Source organism: Solenopsis invicta, chromosome 8 (assembly GCF_016802725.1).
Source record: "Solenopsis invicta isolate M01_SB chromosome 8, UNIL_Sinv_3.0, whole genome shotgun sequence".
In the NCBI taxonomy this organism is placed as follows: Eukaryota; Metazoa; Arthropoda; class Insecta; order Hymenoptera; family Formicidae; genus Solenopsis; species Solenopsis invicta.
The window spans coordinates 16,170,555-16,183,936 of NC_052671.1; the positions used below are offsets into that span (position 1 = coordinate 16,170,555).

The 13,382-nt window shown below is 28.7% G+C and overlaps 1 protein-coding gene and 1 long non-coding RNA gene across 3 annotated transcripts; both read left to right on the forward strand.

Annotated features, from left to right (window-relative positions):
• Positions 1–589: 589 nt before the first annotated feature.
• Positions 590–1,793, forward strand: LOC120358455. Its single transcript, XR_005575410.1, has 3 exons — positions 590–956; positions 1,033–1,221; positions 1,500–1,793. It is a non-coding gene; the product is annotated as an uncharacterized LOC120358455 (long non-coding RNA).
• A 1,391-nt stretch (positions 1,794–3,184) lies between these two features.
• Positions 3,185–6,683, forward strand: LOC120356844. 2 transcript variants are annotated; one of them, XM_039452661.1, is made up of 8 exons: positions 3,185–3,413; positions 3,506–3,638; positions 3,751–4,239; positions 4,319–4,733; positions 4,944–5,156; positions 5,402–5,694; positions 5,825–5,985; positions 6,445–6,683. In XM_039452661.1, the coding sequence occupies exons 1-4, from the start codon at positions 3,270–3,272 to the stop codon at positions 4,522–4,524; spliced, it is 972 nt and encodes a 323-aa protein (XP_039308595.1). In that variant the 5' UTR covers positions 3,185–3,269; the 3' UTR covers positions 4,525–4,733; positions 4,944–5,156; positions 5,402–5,694; positions 5,825–5,985; positions 6,445–6,683. The 2 variants fall into 2 exon arrangements, with proteins under 2 accessions (XP_039308595.1, XP_039308594.1); XM_039452660.1 differs by having other exon boundaries at positions 4,319–5,156.
• Positions 6,684–13,382: the final 6,699 nt, after the last annotated feature.

The window sequence follows — 13,382 nt, forward strand, 5'->3', positions numbered from 1 at the left end:
GTCAACAGTCAATACATTCTTTAATGCCTCATTTTTACTGTGCTTATTATGGTAATTTGGTTTGTTTATCGCATATAAACATGGTTCCTATTAGTAGGCCTCTATTAAACATAAAATACTTTTTTTGAACTATTTTGAAGTCTTTTCATTTTTGCACGACGTCATGTTTGCAAAGTGAATTCACGTTTGAACTTTGACAACACTTCGACAGTATAACCTGAGGCTTGTTTTCTGTTCCTGCACTAGACTGCACTGGAACGTTCCTTCTTGCTTTCGCTAACTTTGAAACATCTATCTATTTCATTTTAAGTGTACACTTATTTAGAGAGTTCAGGAACAGAAAACAAACGGCTGGTATAACGCAGTATAACCTATACAGACTGCGTCCTGATTGGCTTTCACAATAAACCAGTACAGAATCACGTAAGAAAAATAGGACATGATCTATTACGAAAATCCAGTACGCGAGCCAGTAGCGTAGCCCGTAAGCTACCCTAACAGCAAAACCATTCATATGTCGACTGTAAGTCGACTTTTCTAAGTCAGGCTTTCAGAGTTGACTGCAAGTCGACTTTGCATAGACGTCTGCAGACGTCTTTCAAAAGTTGACTTTAAGACGTCTAGAAAAAGACATTTTGAAATCGACTCGACTGAGCGCCACTGTAGTAAGCGAGCACCGCTGTCACCGCTGCTGCATGTAGCGCCAAGCGAGAGTCATCAAGTTTCTTGCAAGAGTCAATCCGCGTTGTTGTAATCCTACCCGTCTGTCGGGTGCTGTCGGGTCTTGTGCTTATTGAATAAAGACTATTAGCTGCAGCCGTTCGGACATACAAAATTCTCTTGTACTCTCCGCTATTTTTTATTATCCATCGGAGCGTGTGCAGCCATACCGGTCATATGCGATTGCCATTGTGAGCCGTTGTTGAGGGACAGACGAGTCGTGAAGTAGGACTATAGTATGTATTTTTTTGTAAAACCATATCAATTAGATATAAATCCGAATATTTAAACGATCAATTGCGAATATTTTAGTTTTGAGATCAGTGGTGCCGAAGCAGTTAAAAACACTGGACATATGTGTATCGAGATTTCTCTGCCAAAGCATTTCCAATCCATGGTATTTATGTCGGTGTCGAGGTTGAGTGGCACGAAAACTGGCAGAGTCATAAAGAACTTTACGTGACGGAGAAAAGAAGCTACAACTGAACATATTTACTACAAGTGAGCTTTGTCTTCAAAACAAAAATTAATTTGTTCATTTGAAAAACAACATACGTCAACAACTCTCACTTTTAGAGAATTAAAGATGTTTAGTTTTTACAACTGCAGCACTAAAATTAATTAAAAATTGATATTAATTAAATATTGTTATAGATATTAACATTTTGATTTTGACGCTCAATTAATTTTTTTTTTATTTAAGTTGAACTATTTTTTAAATGATTGATTCAATTGTTTTTTTAATAATATCACTTTCAATTTGTGCATTCTAATTGCAGAAAAGAACACAAGGAATGTACCAGCAATCAAGATAAACAAATTATTCCTCAATATCTTGAGTAAAACAAAGTGACATTCTTTATCCACTAGAGATTCGAGTTGCAGAATGCAAAATAAAAAAGAATATTTTATCTTTGCAGCATCTACAACAAAGGATCCATTTCTTAAAAAGTTAGCTAAGTTCTATAATTTATATAGAAAGAACATTTTACATTGACATTGTATAAATTTAGAATCTATACATGTATACAGGATATTTAACGAGAGGTGAGAAATAAAGATTTTTTTTCTTATGTGACGTCCATTAATATAATATAGTTAAAAGTTTTTATTATTTTTATTATTATTTTTCTTAACAAATGCATCTGTATACAATAGTAATATTATGCGAGATAATTTTATATACATTAAGTTATTGTGATATACATATACACACACACAAAGTTAAACAAATGCGCACAATACATATACACAGATATACACATTTATATTTGCTTTACATATTATAACAATTTTCTTTTTTTTTTTTAAATAAAACGAATCAAACAAGTAAAAAATGTTATAACATATTTTCCCAATTTCAATATTCCTTCAATTACAACTGCATAGAATGTCTGTAGGATGGCTAACTATAGTCGACTTATAGTTGTCTTCAAATGTATGACTTAAAGACGTCTCTAAAAGTCGACTTATAGTTGTCGATTAAAGTGGGACATTGTATGACTTATAGACGTCTTTAAGTCGTCTAAAGTCGATTTATGGACGTCCATTTTCCAGACGTCTAGCAGTTATGGCCGACTCATAGTCGACTTAAAGTCGACTTTGTGCTGTTAGGGTACCCATTTCCAGTACGGGAGCACGTAAGACTGCCAGTATAGGAGCACGTAAGCAATCCCGTAAGAAAAAACGTATCGTCTGCGGCAGGCTTAAGTTTATGCAATATAACTAAGAAATATTGTTATTTATTTATGAATATCTTTTTTACAATTTTTTTTATATAATAAAATTTTTACAGTAAAAATTATACTGTAAAAGCAGGTAGAAACCTTTTTCACGATCGCTTGATAGTTGCAATGACAGAGCCTCTAATGGTGAATTTTGGAACGCAAACTAAACTTCCGCGCATTATTTATACATAATCGTTGTGCGTGAAAAGATTCACGTGAACTCTTTATGAGTGAAAAATAAAAAATGAAAAGTAAAAAGTGAAACGTGAAAAGTGAAAAGTGAAAAGTGAAACGTGAAAAGTTCCATGTGAAATTACATGATTGACCCCTTAGTAACTTCTAAAATACGTTACGCCATTTTAAAAGCCTTCTTTCACATGAAGCGTATTTCGCGGAATTTCAAGAAATGCGTATTTAATGCAACCAATTGCTGATTAGGATTTCTCTTGTATGTATATACACCCAAGGCCTTTGATTCTGTCCATGGGGAAATTTTCCAAACTAAAAAGTCGCTATCTTTCTACATATTTACAGTTTATGATTAACGTAACGACCAATAAGCTCTAGTTGTTTCATTAATCATGAACTGCAAATATGTAGAAAGTGACTTCTCAGTTTGAAAAATTTCCCCATTGACAGAATCAAAGTCCTTGGATGTACTCTCTAACAGAAATGCTAAACCAAGGTCCGTGGATTGGCGTTGGAGGGGAAGAAGGTCGTTGCATGGCCGCCATTTTCGAGACAGCGAGTCAGTGTTAGTGTACGTAGGTGCTACAGCTATTAGTTGTGTGAGTGAGCGAGTGTGCAATAAAAGTATATACAATGCCAGGTTGTTGTGCAATAAATTGCAAAAATAGAAGCGAACATGGTTTTCGAATGTTTTTGTTTCCTCGGGATGAGAAACGAAGACATTTGTGGGCTGAGAAATGTGGTAAAAATCCAACACAGAATTCTAGGTTATGTGAGGTATGTAAATATGTTATCGGTTTTTTTATTATTATTAGAATATATTAAGTAGAATATATTTAAACATTTAAAAAATGCTTTCTCTTCTATAGTATCATTTTGATGATTTGCAATTCGAAAATCGACGAGAGGATAGATGGCGGAAATTGAAACCTAATGCAATTCCAACTATTTTCGAAAGCAACGAAATTAATTCTGATGTATTAAATGTTCAATCTTTAATTGGTAATAATTCCAAAATAATTCAATTATTTTCTTGTATTATCATAAATATAATTTATAAACAGATATGTATATATATATATATATAATTTTACACAATTCTTACTGTTTGTAGGGCATAATATTCAACCAGAAAATTGTGCTAATTTATTTAATTGTGATTTATCATGTAATGACAATTTTGGATATAATGAAAATGTTACTACTGAGAATTTACCAAGTGAACAACAGACTCTATCAGTCCCAATTGCCGTACATGCAAGTGTTCAAACGGATAATGAGATAAGTGGACAGAATTTACAAACAATGTTCATGACAAATGAAGAAGGAACGATTCGACAAACCAATCAAATCAAGTATTTGCTCAAACAATTAAAGGAAGAACGAGTAAAAGCTAGTACTTTCAAATCCAAATATGAAAATGAAAAAGTATTGCGATTTAAGACAACAAAAATTATGAAAAAGTATAAGAAAAGATACACAATATTGTCTGAAAAAGTAGAAAAATCACCAATTTTCAAAAAATTTATATCAGGATTTTCCAAGCGAAAGACTAATTGGACTCCGCAATGTTTAAGATTGGCCACACAGATAAGATATGCTGGTAAGTTCCATAATTTTTAAACTATTGTTCATTTTTATATAAAAATTAATATACTAATCTCAATACTTACTCTTTACAGTTGGATGGAAGGCTTATCTATATCTAACGAAAGATCTGGGTTTACCATTGCCATCTTATTCTACAATATGCAGATATACAAGAAAGATTGATTTTCAACCTGGTTTGTTAAGGAATGTTTTTTCATTAATGGCAAAGAAAAGAGAAAGTCATAAATCTTCGAATCAAGACGACTGTGTTATTTTAATGGATGAGATGGATATTTAACCAGCATTAGAATATGATGTTAGCACACCCAAGGAACACACTAAAGTCAACAAAAAATTAAAATGATTTTATTTTGATTTAAAATAGTCACGCGTTTTCTGTATGACGAAAAAATGATTACAGCGCATGTTACTTAATGACGGAAAGATGACTTGCTTTGGCCCTCCAAATATTCGCAAAATATTATGCGTGAAAGTTTTTTAGAAATGGTAAAAAGTTTGATGATTTGCAAATATGGATCGTTATATGATTCCAATGCACTAATAAATTAGTTTTTACAATGTAGTAATCTTTTCAGCATATAATTTTTATATATGCAGTATATATAGTATATTTTACTTTTGTATATATAATAGTTCTGTTTATGGTATGTATTATGTATAATTAATTTTGTAATGAAACTTTCTCAAACAATATAGCTTATTAGAAAAACTCCGTATAAAAAATACAAAGTGTATATACACTGATATAAGGTTATCACATTTGAATTTACCGCGTGTTGATCAAGCGACGTCATATGACGGGCGCATTGGTCGGGCGTCGAGCCGTGGACCGGCCAGTCTTTGTGCAGATCATAACCATAACCCATAACGTGCAACAGCCGACTCAACGTGTTCCGTCTTGTTTTCAAGGTATTTTTCATTTTTATTCGTGATGGTTTTAGATTATATATTATGTTAGCGCCAGACTACGCGTATTCGCGATTTGTGATACATAATTTGTAATAAATATGCAGTTAGCGAATAGTGTAAAGAAAAAATTCTTTCACAGTCAACAAAAAGATGCTGTAAAATCATCTTTGGAAAGTGAGAACGTGTTATTTAATTTGTAAACTATTTAATTTGTTTTCAACTATAATTCAGTTTTTTTTTTTCAGATTCTGGCGTCTTTTTCCACAAGAAGGAAAAAAGAAATGATAACATTGACAATAATAATATCACATCGGATATTATTGACAATTGTATTATCAACAATGTTCAAGTTCAAGAAGAAATACGCGTCAAGCTTGACCATATGGAAGTTAAATTAGATCGTATCTTAAGGAAGCTCTTTCCAGAAGAAGTAAAATTGAAGCGACCACGCGGAATTCCTGCATTTCCTTTACGAACTGAACAAGAGTGGAATACTTTGGAAAATATTCTCGCAGATGACAATACATTTACATATGTAGTAAATATTTCAGCAGTTTGTTCTATTTTTAATTATCTAAAATTACACATTTTTCCATTTGCATCTTTTACTATGTATTTTGGCACAATTAATTTATATGTGTAAATTAAATCTGTGAAATATTGTACAGGTAGATGTCTTCGCGGCAAAAATTAAAATCAGAGGTTGCTGCTGTACAGTCTGTACTCCCTAAAATAATTACAAATTCCCTTGCCAGATGTATTAGCTGGGGAGGCACTCAGAAGACCAAAATTGCTTTTAATAGCAGCAAAACATATGAGGCTATTCAAGGTGAGTAATTTAGTTTTGCATCATTATTTTATTACAACTGATAAATAAAATCTAAAATGATATTTCACGTTTTAAAAGAATCCAAAGAATCATACAATTGACATAAATTAATTTTAAGGGTAATTTTTATAATCCGATTAAATTCTTAACTTAAATAATTAACTTTTATAATTATTTTATCTTAAATTATTAACTTTTAAAATTATTTTAGATTATATTTGATTTTTAATTTATAATTTATTTTATATATCATTTAACTTTAACAAAAATTTTAATATCTTCTAAATTTGAATAAAATTATATTACTTTATTTGAAATTGTTTATTCTGTATTAACACTAATTATTCTTTATTTTCTTTATTTATTTGAATTGGTCTTTTAAAGTGATTTTTTCTATTAATTATTTTTTTGTAATTGATTGATATTTTATAATTGATCGAATAATATGTTTCTTTCCAGCCACTATTTTGCTGAAGTTTGGTAATACAGCTGATCTAGATAAACCCGAAAATTACGTGAAGCGCTGGTTTAGCACAAGTGCTCAGCGAGTGGTGTAAATGCGTTTCATAAAAATAGATATTGCTAAAATGTGATATATATACATATATATTATTAGTACTTGTTTTACGCAGCAATTTATATAATGTGCAATTTAACTATATATAAAATAGATATATAAGCAAGCATAATCTACGATATATTTCGATTGGTTATTTAATATTTACCCACAGTGTAACATGTATATCCAAAACATGTTTAGAGGACATTCTGAAGATATCTTTTAGAGATCTTCAAAATGTCTTTTGAACGTCTTTTAGATATGTATGCTGTATGGATAAATAATTAATATTATAGTTTTAGTTTCTTTAATTTTTCATTTTTTAATTTTTTTAATTTTTAAAAAATTGCGAGTATATTATTTTTTTACACTGTTGTAGAGCCATTAATATTTAAAGCTAGCATATATATTATACTTATTGTATTTATATACATATATGAATTATAATGATATCACATATTCCAATAAATTTTACATATTTTATTGAAGAATTATCATGTTTTTAATTTTATTCTTATAATTAAATAAAATTCTTATAATTAAATAAAATTTGCCATTAGATCGCCATGTTACAAAAACGATCTCTAGACGTCAACAAATAGTCAAATTTTGTAACCAAAAATCATCATATTGATGTTTTCTGCTGTGATGTAATTTTGACGTCAAAATGACGTCATTTTGACTATGTTGTGTTCCTTGGGCAAGTGAGGTTCAGTTATTATAGTGTAATATATATATATTACACACAACAAAATTAATTAAAATTCATTGTCTTAGCATAACTTCTGTAGAAAGTATGCAATGACAACTGTAAACTGGACAACAATGATCTGCTACCGTTTAATTGTACATATAAATTATGTTGTAAATACGAGTGCCCTTACTTATAAATAACAAAGGATTCATGGAAGTTGTCTACTTATCAAACAACACGTTTACACAATATATATATATATATATATATATATAAATATCAATTAAAAAATATTTCTCCATAAGCTTTTAAAAAATATTAAAGTAAAAAAATGATTATGAAGTACATATATCTTAATAATCGTTTTTAATTATAATTTAAGTGTATGGAAAAATGGTTTATATATATTAAATATGTACAAATTGTTTATATATAATTATAAAAAGATTACCATTGTTACATATGAATACATATTAATATATTTACATAAATTACCTTCCTGATTTACCAAATTTCCGTCTTTGTAATTTCCTAATAATTTCTTTATTAAATGATTATTTTTTATCAATTAACGTTGCACATATCAATAAACATTTTAATATTTTTCATTTTTGGCCATAGGATCATTTGTTGGACAAACGACGTGTGATGAGATAGAAAAGTTAAGCACTTCTATTGTTGTTTTTATGCTCAGAGGTTTAAACGAAAATTGGAAACAAATTGTTTCATGGCATCTTACATCTAAGTCTTCAAATGATGATATCATGACTCAATTACTGTTTGAAATTGTCGAAGAAGCAGAGAAAATAGGTTACAAGGTCCATGGATTAGTTTGTGATATGGGTCCAAAAAATCAAGCGATATGGCGCAATTTAGGAATTAAAGTTTCGAGAAATAACAACACTCCGTTTGTAATGCATTCGATACGGCCTAATGATAATTTTTATATATTTCCGGATATACTACATTTATTGAAAAACCTACGGATGGCTTTAACTAACAATTCTATTATTACAATAGCACTGTCAATTGTAGAATCAGAAAATTTGCCATGCAATGAAGTTAGATTTAAATATCTCGAAGAATTAAATGTAATTCAGCAACGTAAAAATTTAAAATTAGCTCCAAAAATAACTACCGACATTGTGAACCCAACAGGATTTAACAAAATGAATGTAGCAGCTGCAGCACATATATTCAACGTAAAAACAGCTGCTGCTCTGGAGACATTGATAGAATTGAAATTAATAGATAATGAAGCTAAAACTACAGCTTGGTTTCTTAGAAAAGTACGGGCTTGGTTTGATGCGATGAACAGCAGAAAGCAAAATGAAGCAATTACTCCAAGTAATAGAAACTTAAAAATTGGTATTATTGACGATTTTTTACATTTAATCGAAAATATAATTATTGGTAACTCGTGGAAACCAGTTCAAACTGGAATAAAAATGTCAGCTTTAAACACTATTACATTGACTGAATATTTATTTAAAAATGGATATCTTTTCTTTCTAACTTCTCGTCTAAATCAAGATGCCATTGAAAATTTATTTTCCACGTTGCGTCGAAAAGGAAATATAAATCCAACAGCTTTACAAGCTGAACGTTGTCTCCGCCTCGTTACATTGTGCCAATTTATAGATACCCAGAAAGAGAAAAAAAATTATGCAGATGATGACAACGAGTATTATATTGATTTCTTGAGTTCATTAACAAATAAGAATAAGGAGAATGTAAATAATACATCTATTTCAGCCAAAGATTGCATGTATTCACACATATACGAAAATAATCAAGATTATTCGGATATTTTGCCAATAACAAATGGATTGGAATGTAATGTAATTAATAATGTCTTAAGAAGTGCAATATCTTATGTATTAAGAAAAAAATTCATTTGCAATAACTGTTTGAAGGCCTTTACTGTTGACGACAATGGTTCTAACTCATTTTATACTAAAGCACTTTCGTTTGGATTTTTGGAGAATCCTTCTAACAATATTTTTACGTATATTACTTTGGTTGAAGCTTATTTGCAAGCACATTTTGATAGATGTGCTTTGCATCCTCAATTATTTGAGCACTTATTAGAAATGATAGAAATATGGGCGCCTTATAAAAACTTAGAAATTTCAAAAATATGTGCAGAACGTACGAAACCGTGCAATTTCTTTTATTACGTTTTATGTCGATATATTCGAATTCGCCAAATTATTTATGTAAATAATAAAAAAACGGAAATACGGTTATTCAAAAATAAGTCTTTTGGATCAAAAAGTGCCCATAGGCAATCGATTATTTAAATAATAATATATATTAATATATTTTAAAAAGTATATATTTATGTTTTTATTTATAAAACAAATATATAATATAACTTTCTTTCGTTTTATTATACTTATTAACATTGGTTCTTTATATTATTAAAAAACTGTTAAACATTTTTGTTTATTACATTTATTTATAAAACAATTCCTAGCATTCTTCCCTACAAATCTAACCTATGGTCTAAAACGAGAATAACCTACTATTGAGTTGACATTACATATTAATCAGCTGTTCTATGGCCGCCGCCATTTTCGTTCCACATCGTTGAAGTGGATGCAACCATGGTAGAAAGACAAGGGTATGCTCTTCCGGGGTTCGAGCCTTAGGCTGATGGCAGAGAACGAGACGTAAGAGAAGTGACGTAACGTAACGTGACGTTGGGTAAGGCAGAGAAAAGCCGTAAGGATGTAAGATGTGTTATGTTGAATGTTTCATTTATTAAATGCGCGAACAGACAAGATGAGTAATATTAAAATATTATTTTAATGGGTTATAACTAAATATTATCAGACTATCGTTAGACATAAGCACTTACATCTCGCTTTCTGCCATCAGCCTTAAGACCTCTCTGCGCATCACGTGATGTATCAAGCTGACGTCACATTCGCGCGAAAATTGAACGAACGCTTCGACTCTATAAGTCGATAACATGTGGCTGTCCGCTATCGAAAGCGTGATCATGCGTGATACATATGACATATGTTATTGTCGAAAAATCAAGGAGCAGGTACGAATAACGTTGTAGAGTTACTGTCGGAAAGCATTAATACTTTTCTGAAAAAATGTATTGTGCAATAAAAGGTTGCACTAATTCATACAGGAAAACTAAAAAAGAAGGTTTAGTGATTAAATATTTCTCATTTCCGAAAAATGCACCGTTTGCTGAGGAGTGGCGTAAAGTATGCAGAGATGGAATAAATGTTACGACCGGTAAGATGACATTGATTTACATTAACACATTAAAAATCCAAGGAGAACAGAAAAGTAAATAATGTCAATTTGAATAATGTAAAATTAATTAAACTTAATTTTTCATCATGATTTGACCAAAAAATAACAAATTTGATCTAATTGACATTATTTTTATTTTTCTATGTTTTTTGGGGGAAATTAATTGCTCAATCGTTCAGATTAATTTATGAAATATAAGTATTTGTTTACTTAACAGTTTATATGTAACATAATATTTCAAAATGTAGAATTTATGGCGTTTTAATATTTTTAGTACAATAAGTTGTATCATAAGAAATATGCATAAAAGAAAAAAGAAAAAAAAAGAAAAAAGAAAAAAAGAATTGAAGCATTAATTCATCCAATAAAGATACCCGAGGAGATGATACTGTGCTTAGTGCGTACTCGAACATTTATTCGAGTACGAGAAATTAATAGAACCATTGCCTTACAAAACAGAAAAAAAAAAAATAAAAAAAAATGTCTAAATTTATAAATAAAAAAATTGATTAGTAGGTCAGTTTCTTTCTGTAAGCCTTACAAGCAACAACTATTATACTTGTGTATATTGTTTCTTCAAAATAAATATGTATTGATTGCCACATCATTTAATCTGCTTGTTAAAGACCAATTTATTTACCTTTACTATTATTTGATTAGTATAATTATTAGATGCTCTTATATGTACTTGAATATTTTTGCCAAAATTTAATTTTTCGTATTATTATGATTTAAAAAATGATAAGTAAATTTAATTAATTTAACATCGAATTAACTTTTTTGTTTTCTTTAAAATATTAATAACTGCAAAATATGTAAATAATATGCCAACAAAACAATGTCACTCGTGCTTATTATCTCCCTGGCGAAAATAGTATTTCTTAAATATTTATTAAACATTTATTGCTTGTACATTGATTTCTCGTTATAATATATAAATACTGTGAATTGTAAAAATATATATTGTTAAAAATTTTGTTTTTTAACACTTTTTAGTCTAAATGTATAAATTATTATTTTAAAATAAATTATTACACTGTATAAATATATATTAATTAATTAAAAATAAATTTTTAGTTATAAATAAAAATCACGAAAGTTAACAAATATCTTAAGATATGCACTTTTCCGTAATTTAATATTGAATTAATATTAAACTGAGCAAAATTTATTAATATTATTGAGTTAATTAATAAAAAAGTTAATTAATAAAAAAGTTAATTAAGTTTACTACTGAACAACAACGATAAAATGATTTTCTGTGTTATGCTGTATCAATTGTGTCGCTTGTTGGAAAATTCCCATTATTAGAACAGTTCAATTTGCCGCTTAATGTGACCTAACTTAGCGTGAGCAAGATACAGCTTCTCATTGGCTAGCCGTCTTACGATGCGCAAGAGCATACCCTTGTCTTTCTACCATGTCTTCACTGTATTTTCAATGCGAGTTTCAACACGGTACATGAACGCGTATAATTTTGCAATTATTTATGTAAGTATATGTTCTGTTCACACAAATGGACAAGAAAGAAATTTACAAACAATAGTATACGTTCAAATTTTGTATAATATTGAAACGGAATGTTGTCGAACCATATGAAAAAATTAATATCTAATCTTGCAAAGATTTAGGCGTTCATCTCGCATCGTTTCTCGACCTTACGAGAATAACTCTGCCTATGAGATTTGAGTGCAAGATGAAAAATCATCACCGCCTGCTTTTTTAATTTTTTGTATATTTTGATAACGTTGTGTTTTAATTTCATACATTTGTATACAAAATTGTATACCATTGTTCAAAATTTCTGTTTTCCATTTTTATAATGCGTCAATAAAATATCCATTTACATAAATAATTACGCGTTTACACTAGCGTATTGAAACTTGCATCGAGCTTAAAATGAGGAAGCATTTTTTGATTCAATACAATTCTACTTTTTGTAGTGTTTTCAAATCTTGATAAAAAAATTGAATCTTCTGATATATAACAGAAACTTTTCTGATACGTATCAAACGATCCACTCAAATTTTTGTGTTAATTTAATAGATAAGTATGTTGTACACTAACATAGATATTATGAAAAATGACACTTTGGCTCAATTTGAAAATAAATTGTAGAAAGTTTTTCAATTAAGTAAATGTATATGTATAATATATTGATACGTACCTACATTTTATTCATTATAAGGATATTCATTTAAGAATTTATGTTTTATAATTACATTTTATGTTATTTGTTTATTTATCAATAAATTATGTTATTTTAATGTTAAGAAATATTGACTATTAATTTTACACAAAATATTCAAATAACAATTGCATTATGTTAAATTTTATAGTGTACATCTACGTCCTATACTTATTTAAAAAAAAAGTTTTTTATTGGAAGAAATTTTAACAGAAATTTAAATATCAATTAATTTTTTATTTTAAGAATCCTTGTATATTATAATGTTAGTGAAGATATAATTAAGAAATAACAAATGGATAAAAGTCCAGATAAATGTGTACGTGGAAAAAATATATAGTAGATGTCTAATACTGTACACTAATGGCCATATACAAGGTTTAGTAATATATTAAGTTAATACATTTTTTTAAATTAAGTAAAAGTTAATCGCTTATAAAATTACTTACATTAAAAGTTATATGAATTAATTTGATTAAAAGTTACATTAAGATTAAATTAAGTTAAATATTAATTTTGAAAAGCATTGTTCTGATTAAAAATTTTAATTTACATTAAAAATTTGTAATTTTTTTAATTTAAATTACTTAAAACAATGATGAAATACATGAAACAAATTTAATGTTTTATTTGTAAATTAAGATTATATGAAATAAAGAAATATTGTTTTTTATGTA

Excerpts from the sequence above, each read along its gene's own strand:
- LOC120356844 (XM_039452660.1), top strand. The coding sequence starts at position 3,270 with ATGCCAGGTTGTTGTGCAATAAATTGCAAAAATAGAAGCGAACATGGT. Across the intron at positions 3,414-3,505 it reads AGAATTCTAGGTTATGTGAG|TATCATTTTGATGATTTGCA; the intron begins GTATGTAAATAT and ends TCTCTTCTATAG. Across the intron at positions 4,240-4,318 it reads CACACAGATAAGATATGCTG|TTGGATGGAAGGCTTATCTA; the intron begins GTAAGTTCCATA and ends TACTCTTTACAG.